The sequence below is a fragment of the Ambystoma mexicanum genome, chromosome 6p, assembly GCF_040938575.1.
Source record: "Ambystoma mexicanum isolate Mex_15411 chromosome 6p, UKY_AmexF1_1, whole genome shotgun sequence".
Taxonomy (NCBI): Eukaryota; Metazoa; Chordata; class Amphibia; order Caudata; family Ambystomatidae; genus Ambystoma; species Ambystoma mexicanum.
Window position 1 is genome coordinate 1156690760 of NC_090935.1, and position 24258 is coordinate 1156715017.

Genomic DNA, 24258 nt, shown 5'->3' on the forward strand with positions numbered 1-24258 from the left:
TTTACTCACTACTTTTTGAAGTGAGGTGTACACTCATTTTAAAACAGTAAAGTAGCTCTCATCCTTTAATCGATTATTTTGATGCAAATAAAATGATTTGAATTCTGAAAACACATTCAGTAAGACATACTTTCTTTCAGCCTTTAACTTGCAACATTTTAAGAAAAACGGTGGTTTTAAAGGTCAATTTCGGATTAGGCAACTTTCCAGCGTAGCTCCTATATGTGGCACATGCTGCTGATATACATATGGTCTGAATATGTCTGGATGCATCAGTGCCATATTGGCCATATTCCTTTACACTATTTGCCTGATTTTAAGAAGTTACGTGGACAGATACACATTATCCAGAGGATTGGATGCAGACGACTGGCAATGTAATTCATTCAGAAAGACTAATATAAATGACTGTTAGTTCACCAGAAAGGTTGGATTCATTTTAAATGTGCTATAGACTTACACATTCTGGGTATATGTAAAGAAATATATACATGCCTGTATGATGTGCACATTATACAGTTAAACAGTGCATGATCACAAGTATCCAAGCCAATGTCCAGACATACAAGCTTTGAACGTAGGACAAGAAATTGAAAATACACTGTACCTACATGACTAGTGACTAGTTGCACACACAAAAAAGTAACGAAGAGCCCGATTTAGTTTGAATGTCACTTTTAATGTTCTCAAAATAAAAATGCTAAAACGCACGATACAATACCGGGTTGCTAATTGTGCTAAACTCATTCAGTTAGTGTTTTGACCTCTAACATGCCCAATGGCCCATACAGTTTTGTAGTTAATACTCGAGCTCCACTCATTAGCATTTTACGAACATTAGCAGTCGCTAGCCTGACAAAAGGGTAAATAACAGCTCAACCATAAACAGTAATCTCATTTCAATTGATACTTAAAAACATATTAGATTAAGTGCAGTACTTGTAAAAATCACAGTGCTGGACAGTCACCATCTACACTCAGAAAATAAAACTAAAAACAATGGTTCTGTAAGTAGGTTCGGCGGCTGGGAGTTCTTTGAGGTGCACTTCAGATGCTTTCCAAAAAGATATGAAGAGAGTGGCAGTGGGTCGATGGCTAGAGACCGTATATTTCAAACATAAGGGAAATTGTTTCTATATTCACTCGAACATTTCGCAATGCAGAAACAGGTTAAGGAAGTTTAAGTGTTCAGTTCTCCATCTTGTATATAAAAAGGACCACTTTCTATGAAATTGTGTTTCTCCATGGAAGCCACACACAAAGTATTAACATTGCATATTGGATCACTATAGGAAGACAGAACGGACCGTTCCTGATAAAATACATGGTCACCTCCTTCACTTATCCCAGTCTTACACAGAAGGCTCTTCGCCCCTGTGGAAAAACGTGTGCCACTACCAAAGTCAGGCCTAAACATTAACATACTGGTTCTGTGCAAGGTCACAACTAAGCGCTGTTGGCAGACTCCTCACAAATTCGGAGGTTTGTTCAAACAAAGTATAAGCACCCCCCACATTGTTATAAGCAAGCAATTTAAAACAAAAAATAAAACAAAGCAGCAAAAGTTAACACAAAAGAATCCTACTTCAAATATTAACAAGTTTTATGTACACAAAGTGGCTGAACTGTAGAAATTGATGGATAGTTAAGTACCAAACAACCACAGGTAAGCGTGTCCTTCACTTTCGTAATAACAAACACATAGTTGTAATGTTCAAACTTCCTTCACGGCAGGAACGTGTGCTTCACCAGTGGTCCACATCATTTCCACTATGCAGAAACACGTGTAAAGGGCGACAGGCCATGCCAAACTTGTCGAAAACGGTGATTTGACATTTCCATTTAAAATTGTGAGGCACGCAAAGATAACAAATGCAGCCAGAGGTCCACTGTGCAACCCTTTTACAGTCACATCGCTGCTTTTTTTCTTCTTCTAAAAAGAGCACAGCATGTGGCAGCGGCTGTTAAAGTGACGCATCAAAACAGGACACGTGCTCCAGACAGGCTGGCCAGAAACATGCTTTCGTAACCACTTCCAGTATTGTCCTACACGAGCTTAAGCAAGCCTTCAATTAATGAATGGTCCTATCCTCAAAAAGTGAAGCAGTGAGAAGTCTCCTCTTCATGTATTACGTTGCGTTGGTCTTCGCAAGCATTTATACTTTAGACATAGGACAATGTGAAGCACCCCCACACCATTTTAGTCCGTCTTCAAATGCACTAGTTATCTTACAGGAATCAGATCCAAATGCGTGAGCACTGAAAGAAAATGTGAACGACGTGGCCAATTGATGAAAGGTGACTTTATAAAAAAAAATATACGTTTTCTTATCCCTCAAAATGACACAGGCCATTTGGTTTTTCATTTGCTAGAATAGAAAATAAATATAGGACAAACTAGCTTTATATAGGCTTATGACCACTGGAAAAAGTAGGAAAGTCATGGCTAGCAATTTTCATCCATGACGAGCCACTTTAAGCAAAATGGGCTATTGCACTATTAAACTTCTAATACTTCCCTAGCAAATCAGCTTGCATTACTGTCCTATAAAAGTGACAAGCCATTTCTTGTATGCGGCAGCAAACCGGATCTGCTCAGCATTTCTGCAGGTCACCAGCATGCTATCAATGAAGCCAAGCTCTGTTTCAGAGGATGGAGAGAGTGGTGCAGGAGTTCGCTTCAGGCGTTTGATCTCTTGGGAGTAGCACTGTCTCTGGGAATACCTCTGCAAATCAATATCCATGGCCTGAGCACAAGGGTAGGATTGTGTGCCAGTGGGGTGGGTATTTAATGGTCCATCACCGCTGCCCATGGCTGCAGATGCTCCTTTGGTTGAAGAGGGTGCATTTTCCAATTGATGCACTAGATAGAACAGGTGCCTCCTTCAGAAAAGAGAAAAACAATGAAGAAAAGTTAGGAGTCACGCTACAGTTCACTTAACTATTAACAGCTGCCACCTAAAACATTAAACATAACAGCCCTACGAGTGCAGGAAAGGTGAAAATGTACACCCTGGTGGATACTGTTCAAATAATGAGATGTAAATAGTAAATGTAAATTATTTCAAATCAGGATTCTTATCTAAAACCCAGAAGTTTGGCCAACGTCGATTTCTTTGAAAAAGACAGCTCAGCAAAGTTACTTTGGCCGAACCACATGATCATCCACTCTGCTTATGGTAACTGGAAAGTATATATTACAATTTCAAAGTATACACAGTTCCTACAGCAAAAATTTACAATATTAAAATTGTATCTAGTGAACAAGCAATTCTAAAAAAGGTCCTCTTGTTTTATTTCAGTAACTTGATTACAAACTATGTTTGGTAACGTATTACACTACAAGAGTTTGTCTTAAAACTTGTTTCTAATTGTACAACATGTTGCTGGCCCGATGGCTTCCCCTTAACCATCACCCAAAAGCCTTAAGGTGCTTGCTGATAATGGCATGAACTAAGCAAATGTAGGTGACTGGTTTAATTCCTGCAGTTTAAAGGGGATAGTGTTGGCAGGAACTTAGATGCTTGCCTTGATGGCCGACACGGTTAGGTTTTCTGGCAGTTTGAGACGTGTAGGTTGTTTTGGTTGGATATATTTCGATCCTTATAGATTCCAATTAGTTCCGCTTGTTCGGTGCTGGTGATCTTCTGTTGTAATAATCAATATGTGTTCATGGCTGTGTCCTCCTGGCTTTGTTGGCACATTTTGGTCTTCTAGAACTCAGGGATGCAACAGAATCAATGCGTTGAGATGGTTTTGTGAATTGATTGCAGAATGAAATCTGGTCAACCTTCCCATTCACGGTGCTGAACCAAATGTTGAAAAGTTGACAGAACATTTCCATGGATATGCTTTTCTCTGGTTTAATGGAAATGGTGGCTAGTAAAGAAGTGTTTCAGGTGGCGATTTGCATGTCTCTTTGGGGCTCCCAAGAGGTGGTTGGCCAAAAATACGGGGTATTTCGGTAGAGATAGTCAATAATGGAAGCGTTGCATATAAACAGCTCATCAAGTGCCTGGCAGTTATCTGTAGTATTTTGTACTACTTAAGACAACTCAAGGGTGGTCATTTTCCTCAAAGTGGCTTGCTGGATTGTTTGCAGTGGAGTTAAGCCAGGTTTTGAGATGAACTAATGCTAAAATTTGGTCGTCCCAGTTTGATGTAGTAGCTAAGCACTCAAATAATTTCTAGATGAATTAAGCATTCTGGTCAGGGGGAGATCATTTGACAGGTGCCTGAATGTTGAGTATTTGCTGCCATCCAATGAGTTGCATTTTATATCTTCAGCATCTATCCAGTCAACCCTAACCTGTAACTCAGGTGTCTGCAAGCTTTGGCTCTACAGATGTTTCAGACTACAATTCCCATATTATCTGGCTATTGAATATGCTAGTTAACGATAATGGGAGTTGTAGTCCTAAACATCTGGAAAGCCAGAGTTTGCAGACCCCTGCTGTAACTTATGTGAACAGTTTAGTGCAAAGGATTTGTAGCCATCTGGGACTAGTGTGCCCAACAGAGACTTCAGTGGAGCAGGGGTGAGGTGGAGTAGGCTGGTTTCAGTGTTGGCTAGGAATACTAAGCCGGTAAGGTAGCTCTGAGGGTTGAGCATTGGCTGCTGTAATCTGTGTGTGATCTGCAGGTCGCAGGTTCGAAACCCGACAAGGCCAACTCAGCCTTTCATCCTTCAGAGGTTAATAAAAGGAGTACAAAGTTAGGTTGGGATGACAAATGTATGTAAACATTTTCCATGTACAGCGCTTCGGCGTAAGCACTATATAAATAACAAATCATCATTGTCTTGTAGTGTTTGACAGTGTTTAAAACAAGGTCTTTTCTTTACTGCTGATCTGGCATTGATCAGGCCTAGGCTAATATTGCTATTACGAGTATTGCGTAGGTTGGTGTTTATATTGTTATGCCGGTGGGATTGTCTGGGGTGATGTAGTTTGAGAGGGAGAGAAGGCACTCCTGGGTATTACGTGCTCATAAAGGATCTCCTGATTTTTAGATTCTGCGGCACCTGGTGAGCAGCAGAAGGCTCATTTCCCATGGAGGCGACATGTCTGTCTTCAGGCGGGGATAAGACTGTGCGCGGAATGGATCCCTGGTAATATCTGATTTGCGGGTTGCTTTTGGTGTAACAGTTTTTGGCAGGAGAGGCTATGTGGTCCATATGGATAGGACCAAGGTTTCCTAACCAAGGAGTGTGGGTTTTGTCACGTGGCTTGCGCTGGCATGAGAAGTGAGACCCAAGCAAGTAACTGGTGTGAAAGAAGTGGACGTTAAGGAGCACCATCATGTTTCGAAGGCCTGCAAAGTTTTCTGCAAAACGACCAAGTGCCCTCTTTGTGGTTTGGGATCAAAACTATGCCATTTATAAAATGACTGACTGCATTACTGGGGGAGCGGCTTGAGAGTTACATTAAGGACAGTCTTGTCCCACCGTTTATATACAGTTTCTTTGCGGAAAGGTTTTGTGGTAAGTAGTACTTTCTAGGTTGGGACATTTCAGGAGAAGGTTTAAGTTACTTACCTGTAACTCCTGTTCTCAAGCATGGGTCTGGCATGGATTAACATGCTCATGAATATTCCCAATCAGGCTGGGAATCCACAGTAAAAGAAAAACAGTTTCGCTTTAGCTTGAAAATTGCATTTCTTCTCTAAACCAATCACTGTCCTTTAGGTCATACTGTCCCATCCAATGACAGCACTCTCCCTAAGCCCCACCCCTGGTGGCCATCTTCAGATTTGGTAAGCATGCAAAAGGCAGTATGAACCAAGAGGAGCCACAGAGGGGAAGGAGGAGGGGTTCCATGTGAATCCATGCCAGACCCATGCTGGAGAACAAGAGTTACAGGCAAGTAACGTAAACCTTCTCCAGCATCGGGTCTGGTATGGATTCACATGCTCAAAAAAATCGATTATACAGGAATACAAATATACAACCATGTGAGGTGGCAAGGCTCAACAGAAGTAACACTCACCCATGGAACAGACTCCCCTCAAGTCTACAGGTTGCGTAGCACCTCTTGGCCGACCAAGGACTCCTTCCTGGAATCCCTGTCGACGCAGTAGAACCTCATGAAGGTGTGCATAGACCTCCACAAAGCAGCCCAGCAGATATCGAGAAGTGGCAGAGAGAAACACGGTTATTGCTGTGATGGCTCTGGTGGAGTAGGCTCTCTGCCTGGCTGGAAGAGGTCTGTTAGCCAGACGATGCCAGTGCATGATGCAGCCGGAGAGCCACCTGGAGATGGAATCATTAGACAACGCCTTTAAGTGATTTACAAGTCCAAAAGTGACGAACAACTGAGAAGTCTTCCGAAACCTCTTCGTGCAGGTCACATAAAACTTCAAGGCACGAGCAACGGGCAGCAAATGCAACACCCTCTCCGCTGGCGACAACTGATTCGGGAAGACAGGCAACACTAAAGGCTTGTTGAGCTGGAACTCCGATGGCACCTTCGGCATAAAGGTGGGGTGTCTATGCAGTACCACCATTGTAGCATGGAAGGATAAGTACGGCTCTCTGCAAGACAGGGCCTGGATCTCACCAACCCACCTTGCTGAGGTGATCGCCATGAGGAAAGCAGTCTTCCACGAGAGGAACTTCAGAGGTGCCTGATGCATTGGTTCAAAGGGCGCCTCCCCAAGAGCTTAGTCAAGACCACATTGAGCTCCCAGGCTGGTGCTGTAGCCTTCACCGGCAGCAAAGTCCTGAAGTGGCCCTTGAAGAACTCCTTGACTAATCTGTGTGACCACAGGTAAGGTCTACCCGTTGTCCTGGTATAACTGGCTATGGCGGCGAGAGGTACCTTGATAGAGGCGTGAGCCAGTCCATCCGTGGCCAAGGAAAGCAGGTATAGCATGAGCTGCAGGGCTGTGATATGTAGAGGAGTAATCTTCTGAGCCCAGCACCACACAGAGAAGCACTTCCACTTATGGCTGTAGCACGTCAACGTTGAAGAGGCTCTGGCCTTGGCCAGGATTTCCTTTCATTCCGCTGTTAAATAATGTCCAAATTCTAGGGCTGCAGGAGCCAGGCCCTGAGGTTCAGTGACGCTGGGTCGTGGTGTAGAGTCGCTCCTCCTTCTCTGGCGAGAAGGTCGTGAAGTAGTGGCAGCATGATGGATGGAGCCGCTGACAAACATAGCTGGTCTGGGTACCAGATTTGTCACGGCCACGCCGGAGCAACGAGTATCATCCTGCAGTGACACCGAGTGTGTTGAGCATTCATAGCAGGAGAGAAACAGAGGAAAAGCGTATAGGTAAATTCCCTCCCACGGGAACAAGAAAGCATCCCCCATGCCCCTCGGCTATGGGAACAGCTGGCGAACCTCTGACACTGGAGTTCGCCGCCGTCACAAAAAGGTCGATCTGGGGTGACCCCTTTAGTGGAATCAAAGATCCTCTTGGTACTGGCGAAGCTCCGACTCATGGCAAGAACGTAGCTCCCTGCTGAGAGAGTCCGCAATGGTGTTCTTGGTGCCCACCAGGTGAAAAGGGACAAGAAACATGTCCTGGCGAATGGCCCTAAGCCATAGATCTTGGGCCTCCTTGGAGAGAGTCGCAGAGCGTTTCTAGCCCTGCTTCCGGATGTATAACATGGTGGTGGTGTTGTCCGTGAAGATCTTCACAATCTTGCCCCTCGGCGACGGTGTTAAGGACTTGAGGGCCCAGAAGATGGCCTGAAGCTCCAGGACGTTGATATGAAGGGTCTTTTCTTCTGGCAGCCAGAGGCCTCTGGTATGCAACTGTCCGGTGTGTGCTCCCAAACCCTTCTAGAGAAGCATCCGTGGTGGCCGTTTCCTGGTAAGGAGGGACCCGGAACGGAGCCCCTTGCGGGAGATGAGGGCGCACGCCCCACCACTGTATCGCCTGTCGGAACTCCATGTTGAGGGCGAGATTGTCCATCAAGGATCCTGAGACATGTACCCACCTCGCACCCATCAACACCTGGAGAGGCCTCATCTGTAGTCTGCAAAGGCGGACGAGGTTAATGCAGAAGGACATCATGCCCAGCAACGACTTCACAGCTCGCACCATTGCCGACCTTCTCCAGGATGGCTATCACCCTCTCTTCCAAAGGAGACGCCAAACAAGTTACTGTGTTGAGTCAGGCACCCAGAAACAGAGCGTTCTGCGATGGCTTCAAGCAGGACTTCGGAAAATGTATGGAAAATCCCAGATCCGTCAGCAGATGCATGGTCCTCGACATTTGTTGGCTCGTCAGTGCGTGTGAGTGGGATTGGATGAGCTAATCGTCCAGATAAGGCTAGATGTGGATGCCCTCGAGATGAAGATGAGCCATCACCTGAGCCAAGCACTTTGTAAAGACCCTTGGGGCCAATTTCAGGCTGAAGGGGAGCGCCTTGAACCGATGGTGTCACCCTTGGACCACGAATCACAGGACTTTTCAGTGCTTCCAGTGGATGGGGACGTGGAAGTAGGCGTCCTCCAGATCCAGCGACGCCAGAAGTCTTCCTCCAGTTGGCCAAGCACCTACTGCAACGTGACCATCCTGAACTCCTGGGACTTCAAGTACTTGTTGAGGCGCCTCAGGTTCAGGATCGGCCTCCACCCTCCTGACTTCTTCCGGACCAGAAAGTATCTGGAGTACACTGCAGAGCTCTGGAGGCACTGGGGGACGGGCTCTATCGCCCCCCCTTTTTAACATCGCATGAACCTCCTGCAGCTGCTCCACGTGTTCCCGTCGAGCCACAGGCGGGGATTCAAGGACACCTGCGTTGGAACTCCAAGGTGGGCCCCTGTCCGAGAGCATCCAGCAACCATCTGTCGGTGGTGATGGTCTTCCACACGCCGACGAACCTTGCCAGCCAGCCTCCCACTGGCGTGCACAAGTGGGGGCCCGAGTTCATGGCCGGTTCAGGCCTGTTTCGGGTCGGGGCACAGCCCTGCGGCCGGCACCGACGCAGTCCTTCACTACTGTATGCCTGTGAGCGACCTCTGTACTCATCTTAAGTTATGGAGTGGGAAGGTTAACGATAAGGGGAGGTATATTCCTTGGAGGAGCTGCCGGAGTTTCCTCTCGAGGAACGGAAGGACAATGCCCGAAGTTGTTGTAGGGTACACAGCAAACGTGCCGTCTGTGTCTGTCTTCATAATTTGGAGCGACTCGTCAACGGTCTTGCCAAAGAGGTTATCTCCATCAAATGGCATGTCCTACACTTTGGGCTGAAAGTCCGGTCTGATGTTGGTGGATTTGAGCAATGGCAGTCGACAAAGACACTCTTATCCATTTGAAGGAACCCTGTTTCTGTGATATACACCGCCACTGTAATGGCGTGGCCCGAGGCCACTTCTTCCTGGAACAGCGCCAGAGCTTCCTCCTTCTTGTCCTCCGGTAAGAAATCCGAAATAAGACCCCATTTATACCATAGCTCCTGATCATAGTGAGACAAAATGGCCAGGGCGTTAGCGGCCTTAATGGTGCTGGCAGCAGTATAGATGATCCTCCTCCCCGACGACCCCCCCCAATCGCCTCCAGCTTATTCCCCTCCTGGTCCAGCAGCACCATGGACGAGGATGGGTTCACTGAGTATTTCCTGGCTGAGACTACAGAGTCAGTTGAAGGCTGGGACTTCAGGCACTTGGGGGCAGAGTCCAGGATTCTGTATTTCTTCTATATTCTATCCCACTTGGGTGGAGCGGTGCTCAGAGTCTTCATTAAGGCCAAGCCTTCTTCCCAGATATCATCTAGCAAGGGGACAGACGTGATGGTTCTCAGTCTGGACTCACATTGTTGGAAAAGGAATCCATCCTTTTTAGTCTCCTCCCTCACCAGATGAAAATGTTCTGAGGCACTGGACATCATAGCGTGAAGAGACAACCTCATCTGGAGGAGAGGCTCTGTGGGGCTCATCTGTGCCTAATGGTTCCCCATCAGCTGGTACGAAATCATTTGACTTATCGGTGTCCGGCACCGTATCCGTGACCGTGTGCACAGCCGGATCCCCAGTTAGAGTCAAGTACCGAGGTGGATGTGGCTGTGGGGTAGTCGGTTGACGCCTTGGACCACCTGGGTCCTTTGACTTGCCCCGGGGCGGACCCCCGGCCGGCGGCCTTGGGCGACTCCTAGACAGGGCAGAGCCCAGTGTGGGCGGAAGTCTCTGTTGGATGCCCAAAGACATGTCCCTTGGCTGAGGTGTGAAAGGAATAGGAGGTGGAGGTTCCTGACTGATGCGCCTCTGCTGGTGAGGTGGGGAACCAGGCTCATCTCGTGGAGACATCTACAGACACAGGTCCATGACCCCCCCCCTGCTGTGTGGTCTGAATAATAGCCATCGGGCAGATGATCATTGCCCTTGTATTTATCTGCACCAGTTTCTCTGGGGGCAGCTTGTGGGCCTGTACTTAGGGTCAGTAGGAGCTTTACCCTTGTCCCTCTCTGGGGACATCTGGGGTAAAGTGGGCAGTGGAGTTGGCCCAACATGAGGGGTCTTCTCTGGTGCCACCGCAGCAGCAGCTTCTGCTTCACACTGTATTGGTAGGGACACTTGAGGAGCAGCCGTCGCTGTGACCGTGGACACCACCATCGTGGCCAGCCCCCCCTTCAGCAAAGAAGTAGTGGCCGTCGATGTGGTGGTAGCAGGAGCCTTCGTCAACGTGGACGCGATCGTCGATTATGAAGATGTTCTGGTCGGTTGAGCTGCCGATGAACGCAGCGTCGCTGGGGCGGGCGGGGGTACCAACAAAGGGGCCACCTTTAGATCTCTCCTTAGTCGTCTTGTCCACCGATGGTAAGCAGAGCTTCGAAAGAGTCGAGGACTTCTTCTTAGAGGGTGCACCCCTCACAAGTAGGCTCATCGTAGAAGTAGTCAATGACAGCGACCTTGTCCTTCCCGAGCTGGGACCTGCAGTTGCGGCAAACCCGGTGTAATCAATATCATGTAGCATGGTCTTCCTCCGAACGGGGGGGGGCATTCTTAAAAGGACCATAACCTCTTTTCAGAGAGCTCGCTCATGGAACCGGCCAGTCCTGGGGGAAGCATGACTATGCCCAGAAGCAGAGTCTTAGGCCTTGTCCGATTTGAGCCAGGCCGCCAGTCTGCTGTAGTGATACTTTTTGGTCTTCTTCGAAAACCCACTGCAGACATTGCACCCCTCCTCCTTATGGTCCAGATGCAGGCAATACACACATTGATGGTATCAATCTTTGAAGTACACATTCCTCAATCCACATTTCGTGCAGAGTTTGAAGAGGCCATGGTGGACAGGTGTGAAGTAGGCCCAAGCCCGGGGGTTCTCGCAACTCGATGGAAGATACGCAATGTAGTATGATCTTCACCAACAGTGGGTCCCTGCTGCCAGCAATCCACCTACGGTCGAACGATGAGACAAAATTTGGCCAAAAACATTCCCAAAATTTGCTGAAAAAACTCTAAATGTGAAAAATAGCTTGAAGAGCAAGAAAAGAACCGACTCCCAACACTGTGGTAAAAATCTGAAGATGGCCACCAGGGGTGGAGCTTAGGTAGAGGGCTGTCATGTGGGCAGTATGACCCAGGTAACAGTCACTGGTTTAGAGGAGAAATGCAGTTTTCAAGCTAAAGCAAAACCTTCTTTTACAGAGGATTCCTAGCCTGACGACAGGGAATATTCATGAGAATGTGAATCCATGCCAGACCCCATGCTGGAGAAGAGTAGGTTTTGTGTTCTTGACTTTAAACAGTGGATTGTGCCAGCAATAAATGTACTGGGTAAATCAGCAGCATCTGAACTTTAAATTAATTTTTACACTTTGATGATAAATGTGGGGTAGTTAATATTGTGACTGTATTGGCTTAGGTTGTCTGTTGTGAAAACATAAATGCTGAGAGGCAGGGATGGGGCTCAGAAGCATGGTCGATAGATGGGCAAAAGAATCCTGTCCTGCTACTGGGGTGAAGGAAGTAGGTGGGAGTGGTGAGATGACATGGCTAATTTGCATCTGTCAAAGTTTGGCATACTCTAGGCAGGCAGTTCCTGGAGAAACAGAGGTGGTGGCACCCGGTCTTGTAAGTAACAGGAAGCTCGATGGGTTAATGTGTAGAGAAGCAGGTGGACCTCTCCCTGGTCTCTGCCCCCTTAGCACCGCCCCATTGGAATAACAGACAAAGAGTCACAATTGGGAACCCATGTATGAATCCTGTCGGGTATCAGACGATATTCACTGAGGCAACCATTTAGAGTGTACCCACAAGGTGACATAGCGGAGGAAAGCTACCAAGAAGGATGTTTGCCGACCTGCTGAAATGCAACCATGACCAGAATGGATGCATGTTAAAACAAAGTCTGATGACAGCAAAAGAAGGTCATAAAGATGTAAGAATCTATACTGAAACAATATGAAAATACATAAGGCTGACAATGTAACTGAAGAACTAAGAAACATGTATCCAACGATACAGTAACAATTAACACAAAAAAGGATGAAGCCACTCACTGGTCAATAACTGTAAATACGATGTAACGCAAGTTAGAAAGAACATACAGGAACTTGCTTATGAGCGGTATATATTAAACGTTTAGGACGACCATTAGAAGAAGATGGACGACGGGCTTATATGAATCAACCCAGCTACCTCAAAATAGGAGCACAGGTTCCTGAACTGAAAAGACGAAGAGTGTTTTTCCCCTGCAAAATAAAGGAGTACATTAGCCTAGGACCAAGGAAGCTACTTCGAGAGATGAAGGCAAAGTACGAAGCGGGTCCAACAGGCATTCCATGTGCAGAGGACATATTCCTCAAGGTTAGGAGGAACAAGAACATTTACAGTTGCCAAGTATTAGACTTTATAAACTTTTAGTTGTCCATGCAAGATAGAATAAGCAAGTCTCTAAAGGCCAAGAGGAGCAACTGCACCCAGTGTAATTGAATCGAATAGTGTTAAATACACTGTCAAAATGGACAAACTTGTGATCTCAACACGTGACGAAGAGCTCACAAACAAGGGCTTTTCATTTGGCTTGAAACTAAGATAATGGTGTGTCTACACTGCCTTGAATGTTCAAGACAGTACAGACTGGCAAGGTCAGTCCTCAAACAGAGGACACTGGCTTGAGGCCTACCGATGAGAGGGTAGACTAATTGAGAAAACAAGGCGAGAGCCGATGTATCTCCAAGCACCTGGGTTTCCTTTCTATGTACGTGCTGCTAGCGAGCCGAATGTCCAAGGTTGGATTTGGGTTGCCAACCAATCAGAAGGAACATGTTACTTACCTGTAACTGTTGTTCTCCAGCATGGGTCTGGCATGGATTCACATGCTCATGAATATTCCGCGTCGTCAGGCTGGGAATCCTCGGTAAAGAAAAAATCAGTATCAGTTTTGTTTGTGATCGGTCTTTCTTCGTAGTAACCAATCACTGGTCTCTGGGTCATACTGCCCCCAGCCAATGACTGCCCTCTCCCTAAGCCCCACCCCTGGCAGCCATTCTCAGATTTGGTAGCACGCAAAGTGGCAGTATGACCAAGTGAAGAGCTGCAGAGGGGAAGGAGGGAGGGTTCGCATGTGAATCAATGCCAGACCCATGCTGGAGAACAGCTACAGGTAAGTAACTTGTTCCTTCTCCAGCATGGGGTCTGGCATGGATTCACATGCTCATGAATATAAGAATACATAGCAGTACACACATGCACAACCACGGGAGGTGGCAAGGCTCAACATTAAGCATTACATAAAACTCAACATTAAGCAATCCTTACATCCTCACCAGGCTCACCTTAAGCGAACAGGTTGCGCAGCACTGCCTGGCCGACCATGGACTCCTCCCTGGAATCCCGATCGACACAGTAGAATCTCGTGAAGGTGTGAGTCGACCTCCATGGTAGCAGCCCTGCAGATGTCCAGCAGGGGCACACCAGACAAGAACGCCGTGGCAGCAGCGATCGCTCTGGTCGAATGGGCTCTCGGACGGCCGGGCAACGGTCGGTTTGCCAACCGATGACAGTACATGATGCAGCCAGAGAGCCATCTGGAAATGGAAGCCTTCGAGAGAGCATTCCCTTGGTTCACAGGTCCAAAGTTCACAAACAGCTGTGATGTCTTCCGAAAACTCTTTGTTCGGTCCACGTAGAACTTCAGCGCTCTAGCTACATTCAGCAAGTGCAAAGTCCTCTCGGCCAGCGACGAAGGCGACAGGAAAAAGACTGGTAACACCAAGGGCTCGTTGAGAAGGAAGTCCGACGGCACCTTGGGCATTAAGGAGGGGTGCGTCCTCAGCACCACCCTCGTCTCGTGGAAAGTCAAGTATGGAGGCTTGCAGGAAAGGGCCTGAATCTCTCCCACGTGTCGTGCAGAGGTGATGGCCTCAAGGAGCGCTGTCTTCCACGACAGGAACTTCAACAGAGCCGAATGCAAAGGCTCGAATGGCGGGCCCATGAGCCTGGTCAGCACCACGTTGAGCTCCCACGCCGCGGCTGGAGCCTTCACCGGCGGGAAAGAACGGAACAGTCCTTTCATAAACTCCTTCACCAGGCGATGAGACCACAGGGACGACCGTCCTGCAGTTCTGGTGTATCGGGAAATCGCCGCCAGATGTATCTTGATGGAAGCGTGAGCTAGTCCAGCTCTGGCCAGCGACAGCAAGTACGGTAGCACTCGAGGGGCTGTAATCCGTAGAGGGTTGATCATCTGTGCACGGCACCAGACAGAGAACCTCTTCCACTTGTGTCCGTAGCACTTGAGAGTTGAGGACGCCCTGGTCTTTGCAAGAACCTCTCTGCAGTCAGCCGGGATATCGTACCCTCCAAACTCTAGTGCTGCAGGAGCCAGGCCTGCAAGTTCAGCGACTCCGGGTTGTGATGAAGAATGGCGCCTCCTTCTCTGGAGAGAAGATCTGCATCTGTTGACAGTTTGACTGGTGGGGACGCTGACAAGTCCAGAAGTTCGGGGAACCATATCTGTCTCAACCACCTCGGTGCGACGAGGATCATCCTGCACCGGGACCTCTTGAGTTGGTTGATGAGCCCGAGCAGCAACGACGGGAACGCATAAAGGAACATGCCGTCCAGGGGAACGAGAAAGCATCGCCCATGCTCCTCGGCTGGGGGAACCTGCTGGCGAACCTCTGGCACTTGGAGTTTGTCGCCGTCGCAAACAGGTCAATTTGGGGTTTGCCTCATCGCCGGAAGAGTTGATCCACTTGATCCTGGCGAAGTTCGCAGTCGTGGGACGAGCGCAGCTCCCTGCTGAGTGAATCGGCAATGGTGTTTTTTATCCCTGCTAGATGAAGGTACCAGAAACATCCCCTGGGCAACGGCCAAGTGCCACAGATCCTGGGCTTCCTTGGACAGGGCTGGGGATCTTGTTCCTCCCTGCTTCCGGATGTAGATCATCGTGGTGGTGTTGTCGGTGAAGATCCTCACCACCTTGCCCTTAAGGGACGGGAGGAATGACTTGAGGACCCAGAACACTGCTCGGAGCTCCAGTATGTTGATGTGGAGCAGCCTCTCCTCCGGGAGCCACAGGCCTCTCGCGTGAAGATCTCCGGTGGGCGCTCCCCACCCCTCCAGGGAGGCATCCGTCGTCACCGTCACCTGGTATGCTGTGGTCTGAAAGTCCGTGCCCGCGGCGAGATGTGCGCGGGTGCCCCACCATCGGATTGCTTGGCGGAATACTTCGTTGAGCGAGATCTTGTCCTCGAAGCTGCCCGTCACTTGCTTCGAACGGGCGTCGAGGAACTCCTGCAGAGGACGCATCCAAAGCCTGCACAGGCCCACCAGATAGATGCAAGGGGACATCATCCCGAGAAGGGACTTGATGGACCTCACTGTGTCCATGTCCATGGCCAGCAGACGCTGTACTTTGCCCAGGATGGCATGCGCTCTTTCCTCCGACGGCGAGGCCAACTGCGCTACTGTGTCGAGCTTGGCTCCCAGAAACAGCGCAGCCTGTGACGGAACCAGGTGGGATTTGGAGAAGTTGATGGAGAATCCCAGATCTGTGAGCAGCCGAACGGTCTTTGCTGTGTGTTCGACGGCGAGTTCCCTTGTCCCTGCTCGGATGAGCCAGTCGTCCAGGTAGGGGTAGACGTGGATCCCCTGCAGGCGCAGCCGTGCCGCCACTGGTGCTAGGCACTTGGTGAACACCCTGGGCGCCGACTTCAATCCGAATGGGAGGGCCTTGAACTGGTAGTGCCGCCCTTGGACTACGAACCTGAGAAACTTTCGGTGTCCATTTAGGATGGGGATGTGAAAGTATGCATCCTCCAGATCCAACGACGATAGGAAGTCGCCTTCCTCCAGCTGGCCCAGCACGTGCTGGAGGGTGACCATCCAGAACTTCTGTGCCTTGATGTATATGTTTAGCCGACGCAAGTCCATGATGGGACGCCAACCTCCTGTCTTCTTTCTGACGAGGAAGTATCTCGAGTATACTCCGGAGCCCCGGAGCCTCCTTGGGACGAGCTCGATGGCTCCTTTCTTGAGCATCGCCCTTACCTCTAACAGCAGTTGAGGGACATGGTTTTCCTTACAGGCCACTGGAGGAATTCGGGGGCACTTCTTTAGGAATTCCAAAGTGTGCCCGTGGGCCAGGGCATCCAGCACCCAACGGCCGGTGGAGATGGACTCCCACACGCTGACTAACTTCGCCAGCCGGCCTCCCACCGGCGTGCTTCGGTGGGGGCCCGACGCAACGGCCAGTTCAGTCTTGTTTGGAAGCAGCCTTGCCTCCTTGGCCTCCCTGGTGACGACGGCGAGATCCACCGGACTTGCCTCGTCCCCTGTAGGCTTCTTGCGACGAGGAACGGGCCGCTTGACGATAGGTCGAGGAGCCGCCGCCGAATCCTTTGGAGGCACCTTGCTTGCCTCCGGAGATCCGAAAGGGCGGCCGCTGTTGCTGCAGAACTCCCAAGGCCCGAGCCGTCTCCGTGTCGGTCTTGATGGCCTGCAGCAACTCATCCACTGTCTTTCCAAACAGATTGTTCCCGTCGAAGGGCATGTCCAAAACCTTGGCTTGCACGTCCTGGCGGAAATCCGTCACCTTGAGCCACCCCCGCCGGGTGGATCAAGGCCTTCGCCGCCTTGGGTGCACTTGAGGCCTTCACCTTAGGGGGAAGGTCACCGCCTCGCTCCCCCTCGGCCGGTTCCTCTGAGATCGACTGGGGCCTCTCCAGAAGCTTAGCCGGGTTCTCGGATATCCTCTTCCCCGAGCCAGAGCGCTGGCTCGCGGTTGATGGCGTTGGTGAAGGTGCGCAGAACCAGAGCTGTGTATTGATACACAGCAAGCCCAAATGCACTCCAAGAGGGAAGTAGTCCCTATAGACAAGTAAATATTTCTCAGCTGTATTTGAGTCGGTGAAGGAGCGCCCTGCCTGGCAACCGAGGAGCCCGACCATTCGGCGCTCCCGGTGCCCGCGGACTCGCAGTGCTTTGCCTTCTGTTGGGACCCCGTCGCCAGGGCGCCCTCACAGGACTTAGAAGACCGCTCGGACTTCTTTTTCTTCTCACCTGCTGGGCTCTTGCCTTCCAGCCAGTTGGAAAGACGGGTCGGGCAATCCCTCATCGTCTGATCCGTCATGTTAAAGCAAAACGCACAGTCCTTCTCCACGTGCGTTTTGTCCTCGTGGAGGCAGTAAAGGCATTTTGAATGCTTGTTCTACTTTAACACATTTTGTAGGTTGCATCCAGGGCAGATCCTGAACAGTTTGCAGGGAGTCGAGCTTCCCTTCTCCTGGGCCATGTTCTTCTCGTCCACGAGGTAGGCCTCAGAAACTTTTGGAATCCTCCAAGAAGCGTAACTCGACGAAAACTTCACCCTTGAGGGATGTAGGTAAATCCGAAACGGGTCCCGGTTGATCGGAAGTAGAAACGGTGGAGCTTGAGGCTCGATTAACCAAAAAAATGAGATAAATCTCTTTGAAAAAGCGCAAAACGCAGTAGAGGACTCCCAACACTTGAACGTGCGGTAAAAATCTGAGGATGGCTGCCAGGGGCGGGACTTAGGGAGAGAGCAGTCATTTGCTGGGGGCAGTATGACCCAGAGACTAGTGATTGGTTACTAAGAAAGACAGATCAGAAACTAAACTGATACTGATTTTTTCTTTACCGAGGATTCCCAGCCTGACGACGGGGAATATTCATGAGCATGTGAATCCATGCCAGACCCATGCTGGAGAAAAGCCTGCCATGCACTTTTACATACAATGTTCCAAGTATTATTCCACTGCCATGTTCTTTGCTGTAATCGGTGTGCTACGTGTGTAGAAGTAACTTATCCTACAGACAAGGGACCAGCAATGGGAGATTAATATTCATGCATTCTACGTGTAGACATGGTCCCCAAATCCATTCCCACCCCTCGATATGTTTTTGTAATATGTCAGATAGATGATGTCATAGGTGACGCATTTAGCATTATATAAAGTATAATCAAGAAGTAGTGCGGTTCTGCATGAATCAATTTGATGAATGACGATTTACCCTGCTTTCCTTCAGAGAGATAAAAGCAGTATTTTACAATCTTCTTTGAGTCTGTCCGGTTATTTGGTATGAGACATTTTATTGGTAATTCCCTCTAGCACAAAGACGGTTCAAAGTGCTAGAGCACATTTGGTAGCAGGGTGAATGGTTCAGGTCTAATCGACGTAGAGCCCAGACCCAGATTCCCGGATGATCGACAGCTCCCGCCACTAGCCAGACGATCGCGAGTTTCCTGCGGAGAACGGCACGCAAAGAATCACGTAACATACAGTCAACATGCCTGTCTGGTCCCCGCAAGTACCATGTGGACGAAAGACTAACTGGTCGATTGTGGGAGAGTCAATGCTGAAGCACTTGAGCTGAGCCACGGATGTAAGTAGACCATTGCAGCTGGTAAAAATATAGCAGGGGAAGCACTGTAATTGTGTTATGTTGTATATATAAAAAACAAAGGAACTGGATTTGGGGGATTATAAAAGGAAGAGATAAGAATACCTCGAATTTATAGCCTCGAAAGGGACGAAACTGCACATGCTATAGCTCCATATCAGAGCATTAAAGAGTCCTAAAGGCAGAGCCAATTAGAAGAGCGCCTGTCAAACTCCCAGGGGGAGTAACAAAAAGAGAAGAGCTACATTTACTAAGACAGTAAAGGAAGACGCAGGTAAGGGGAATAAATACAATACATATATTGAAAGTGCCCGATATATTTGAATAAAGGATAACATGTTTAAAATGAACGACAAAAATAAGAAATCATAGCATAAATACATTTTTTCTTTACAATTTTTGAACAAAGGATTGATGTCAATCAAAAAGTCAGAATTAGACGAAAACAACATACAAGTAAAGAAGACAGCTTAAAGATACTAAAAAACAAAGAATATGCAAATAATTCACGGAAAGTGTAAACGAAGGAGCAAGAAGAAGAGTGTCAGATTTTTTTAAAAATAATAAATTAAGGTAGGGAAAAGATTCTGATTTTCTGGAACACGAGCAGCGATTGATGGTGCCTGCTCAAAAATATTTAAACAATATATTTAATAAACTCAAAAGGATGAGGAAAAATTGGGTAAGTACCGGCAGTCTGAATTCACTTGTCATCATGGAAGGAACACCTCCCTCACATTTATGTAGAGCATTACCAAGATATACAGCCAAAATTAGGCAGCATCATTCTGAATGGATTAAGGGCATGACCAACAAGACATTTATGCCCTGGCCTCTAGGAGGTTCATTGTCAAATACGGTATTACGTAATCTGGCAACATATTTACATGCCCCACCTAAGGGAAAGCAGCTAGAGAAACGATTGGCAGTATCAGAGCTTTGGAAAATGTACCGGAATGAGAAGGAAGACCCATTCTATAGGGAGAGGAAGCTTAATCAGCATAAAGGGAAATATGTTAGTCAGCATAAAGGGGAAGATGTAACTCCTCAGCTCCTCTTTTACCTCCAGAGAAACAAGACTGAGGATAAAGAGAAGGGATTTTACCCTCTAAAGGAATTAAAAGCAGCAGTGGGGTATGTTAATCCACAAAATGAACCCCCGGTCTATAGAAGCGAGGAGACAGAGGAAGAGAATAAGAGCAGAGAACGCAACTATATACAGACACGCAATGAAAGTAAATAGCGTGATGAGAAAAGGGATATACAGAATAAACAGATAGAAATGGAGGAAGAGGCAGAGAAACAAAAAACAAAAGATGCAGTAAGGAAGGCCAATAGTACTGAACAAATGGATAGGAGGACAAATATTGCTTAAACTAGATGATAAAGCTATTGGAGTTTGAGAAAGGAAAGGGAAGAGGCGATAAGAAAGCGAAAGAGAAGAAGAGGCAATACAAACAAAGGGACAAACAATGCAAGCAAAGGGAAGAATGAATTAAGTATGAGGCAAAAAGAGAAAAGGAGAGATTAGAAGAAAAATAAAACGAGAAGTAGAAGCCCGAAGATTGAAAGTACATAGGTTACAAAGAAGGCGAGAGGAAGAGGAATGAAGGGAAAGGAGGAGAAGCGAGGAAGTAATGAACAGAAGTAGGGGATTTAAAGATGAGATTGTATATCAATGCTGTAGAAGCATGATAGCCACAGAAGTGCAAGAGCAAACTGAAGAGGAGAGGGGGTCACAACCATCCCCCGTGGAGGGTTGGAAAGATTACCAGACATACCAACATGGAGAGGAAAAGAGACACCATAGGGACAAGGATGGGGAAATTATATAGACAAATGAGGGCTAAGGAAGGACATAGAATTCAAGAAAGTGAACAAAGCCTCCTTTAGAGAAATGGGAGGAAGCTTAGATGACGTTAGAACAGACGATCATTGAACATTATCTTTAAATAGGTTAGATCTTGAGGACGAGGAAGCGGAAGAGGACAATGGTCATACTAGTTGGGGCATAATGTCAGACGAGGAAAGAAAACAAAATAAGACAGAAGATTTTCAAGAGAATAGTGTAGATAAAGGGGTAAAACTGTTAGATTTAGAGGACCCTTTAAGAAAACCACCAGAACCAATACCATATACTTAACGAACGACCACAAGTATAATAGCACAGAACATGGGATGCGTCACTGCCCTATGTGAGCAGACTAAGGGCATTGCCAGGAAGAAAACAAGCAGGCGACGATAATGCTGCCTGGAAAACAAGGAGTGTTGGTAGGTATGACCATGGACAAGGGTTTTCACAGTTTCCACTATTAGAGAAGGAGGGGGGGACGACGACCACAATATATACCATGGCCACAGATGGATAGGGAACATTTAAAGGGCACACTACGGAGTTTGACTTCAGGTGCAGGGAAATGGATTAATGAATTAGAGAAAAGGACGTCAGGAATTACTTTAGCTATAGGCGATATAAAAGGCCTATTATCAGCCATCCGAGCAGGGTACCCAAAAGTAACTGCGCAAAACAGTGCACAAAGGAGCGCCATTCAATAATTGTAGAGCAAACATATGGCGAGCGCTTAAGTACAGTATCCAGATACATTGGATATTGGGAGCGATGACTATTAGGAAGATGAGGGAGGGAGCATGAAGACTGCATTGCTTTTTTTCTGAATATTCAGGACAGATGAGTTCAGAGACGCACGAACCGTGGGATAAAACGGTAGTGTTATTTTACCACATATGTCAGGGACTGCCAGAACCAGTACAAAGGCAGTTAAAGAAACAGGTGGGAATGGAAGCAAAATCATGGCCAGAGATACAATTGTGCATTACTGCAGAATGCTAAAAGAAAAAGATCAAAGGGTAGAAAGCAAGAAGAAGCGAAGTTGGTGCAGAAGAAATTATCAAAGGTCGCCATAGACGGAGCAGTGTAGACAAGTAATGAGGGAAGCACGGCGCAAGTGGTGCAGTTCCCAAAGCAAAATAATATAGCCAATACCCAAGACCAGAATGGGTATTATATTATATATGGGATACATTACTCACCGTAATCTTATTTCTGATGCTTGTAGTTGCTTAGATTCACATGCTGTGCATAGGCCGACATCTAGTGGAAGCTGCTGAGTATTACAGTTTGTTTTTTGAAACTCGACAATGGGCGTCGACACAGGGCGTGCAAGTAATACTATCCCTAGTGTGACGTCCACTGTACCCATGATCCCTCACGCGTCTAGGACCCTCAGATTGTATTTTTTCTGACATAAGGTAGCATGAGGAGTAGCGCGAGTACAGATTATCCAAGCAGATAGATAGAAATATAAGACTACAAGCATCCATGCGCCTTCTCTCAGACGGGAGGAAGGGTGGGTCGCATGTGAATCTAAGCAGATACAAGCATCAGAATAAGATTACGGTGAGTAATGTATCCCTTCTGAGGATTGTGGAATCTGCTTAGATCACATGCTGTGCATAGATTAGCGAGCATTGTTAGAAGAAGGAGGTGGGATGTGAGAAGGGTCATGAGCAAATGTCTTAGAACCGCTTGTCCCACTTGAGTATCCGTCTTGGAATGGGTGTCAATGCAGTAGTGCTGAGTAAAAGTGTGAGTAGAGCTCCAGGTTGCTGTATTGCAAATGGTGTCAAGGGGTACATTTGCAATAAAAGCCAGAGTGGCCCCAATGCCTCTTGTAGAGTGGGCTCTTGGTGTGAAAGGCAGAGTTGTTCCAGAAAGGGAGTAACACAGCTGGATACAGTTTATAATCACTTAGAGATGGCACCTTTAGAGACGCGATCTCCCTCTTTGCCTGTAGCTACGGAGACAAACACTTGGTCTGTTTTCCTTGGCGTTCTGGTCTTGTTTACATAGTATAGGACCGCTCTACGCACATCTAGGGTGTGTAGTTTCACCTCAGCTGAGCTTTGTGGGTCCTGGAAGAAAGCCGGAAACTCGATGGACTGGTTCACATGGAACTTGGCAATAAACTTAGGCGAGAACCTAGGGTGTGTTTGTAAAAACAGTTTATCTTTATGGACAGTAAAGAAAGGATCCTGCACCGACAGGGCCTGAATTTCACTGACCCTTCTTATAGACGTAATGGCTAACAAGAAGGCAGTTTTATATGTGTCAGGTATTTGAGACTGCTCTTATGCATGGGCTCGAAGTGAGGGCCTATGAGCTTAGCAAGCACCACATTAAGGTCCCACCCTGGTGGTGGGTTAGAAATTGGAGGGTGAAGTCTCTTTACTCCTTCCATGAAGACTTTAACCACTGGTACTTTCCACCACGATACTTTGTTATGCGAGGTGGTGTAAGCTGACAGAGCTGCCAGGTGTACCTTCAGTGAATTAAATACCAAGCCTGCGTCAAGCAGGTGGAGCATGTAGGTGACTATAGTGGAAGGAGTGCAATCAACTGGGTTGATTTGCTTATTCTGGCACCAGATAACAAATCTTTTCCATTTGTCAAAGTAGCAATACCTCGTGTTTGGCTTCCTAGATTCTTTTAGGATGTCCATACATCTCTGAGGTAAATTGAGATGTCCAAACTCTAGGACCACAGGAGCCATGCTGCCAGGTTCATTGAGTTGGGTTGAGGATGTACTGTCTGACCTTGGTGCTGGGACAGTAGGTTGTACCAGCACGGGTGCTTGATGGGTTCACACACAGCTAGTCTGCGTAAGTGTGGGAACCACGGTTGCCTCGCCCACATGGGAGCAACTAGGACGAGCGTTGATTCCCTGTGCATCTTGTTGACCACCTTCCTGATGAGGGGGGTTGGTGGAAAAGCGCACACAAACATCCCTGACCAGTTCATCCACAGGGCGTTCCCCTGGGAGTCTGGTTGGGGGAACCTGGATGTGAATCCTGGGCACTGTCTGTTTTCGCTTGTGGCGAATAGGTCTATAGTGGGGAAACCCCACTGAGAGAAGAGATCTTTTAAGATTTCTCTGTGTAGAAACCATTCGTGTTCTTGTGGGAGGAGATCCCTGCTGCTCAAAGCGTCCGCCGGAGAATTGAGATCCCCTGGAACATGTTGAGATGACAGGTGGATGTTCCGTCCGAGTGCCCATATCCAAATTGTCTGGGCAAGCTTGGACAGATTTGGCGAACAAGTCCCTCCTTGCTTGTTCAGGTAAAACATTGCTGTTGTGCCGTCTGTCAGGATCTGCACTGACAGGTTTAACAGGTAGGGCTCGAACGCTTGAAGTGCTCTGAATACTGCCAGAAGCTCTAGCAGATTGATATGATTCTTGGCCACTGAGTGAGACCAGAGACCCTGAGCTGTGTGGTGGGGAAGGTGTGCTCCCCACCCTGACAGGGATGCGTCTGTTGTGACTACAGCCTGTATCTCGGGATAGTAAAAGGGTTTCCCCTTTGACAGGTTTTCTCTTGTCCACCAGTGAAGACTTCGTACAAGTGTTGGCGAAACGACCAC

General features: G+C 47.8%; 1 protein-coding gene across 1 annotated transcript in view; it reads right to left on the reverse strand.

The window, feature by feature from the left end:
- Positions 1-658: 658 nt before the first annotated feature.
- PTAR1 (protein prenyltransferase alpha subunit repeat containing 1) overlaps positions 659-24258 on the reverse strand; it is a 523154-nt gene continuing 499554 nt past the window's right edge. Inside the window, exon 7 of the mRNA XM_069625789.1 lies at positions 659-2883. Coding sequence (XP_069481890.1) covers positions 2538-2883 — 346 coding nt within the window. The 3' untranslated portion in view covers positions 659-2537. The remainder of the gene's footprint in view (positions 2884-24258) is intronic.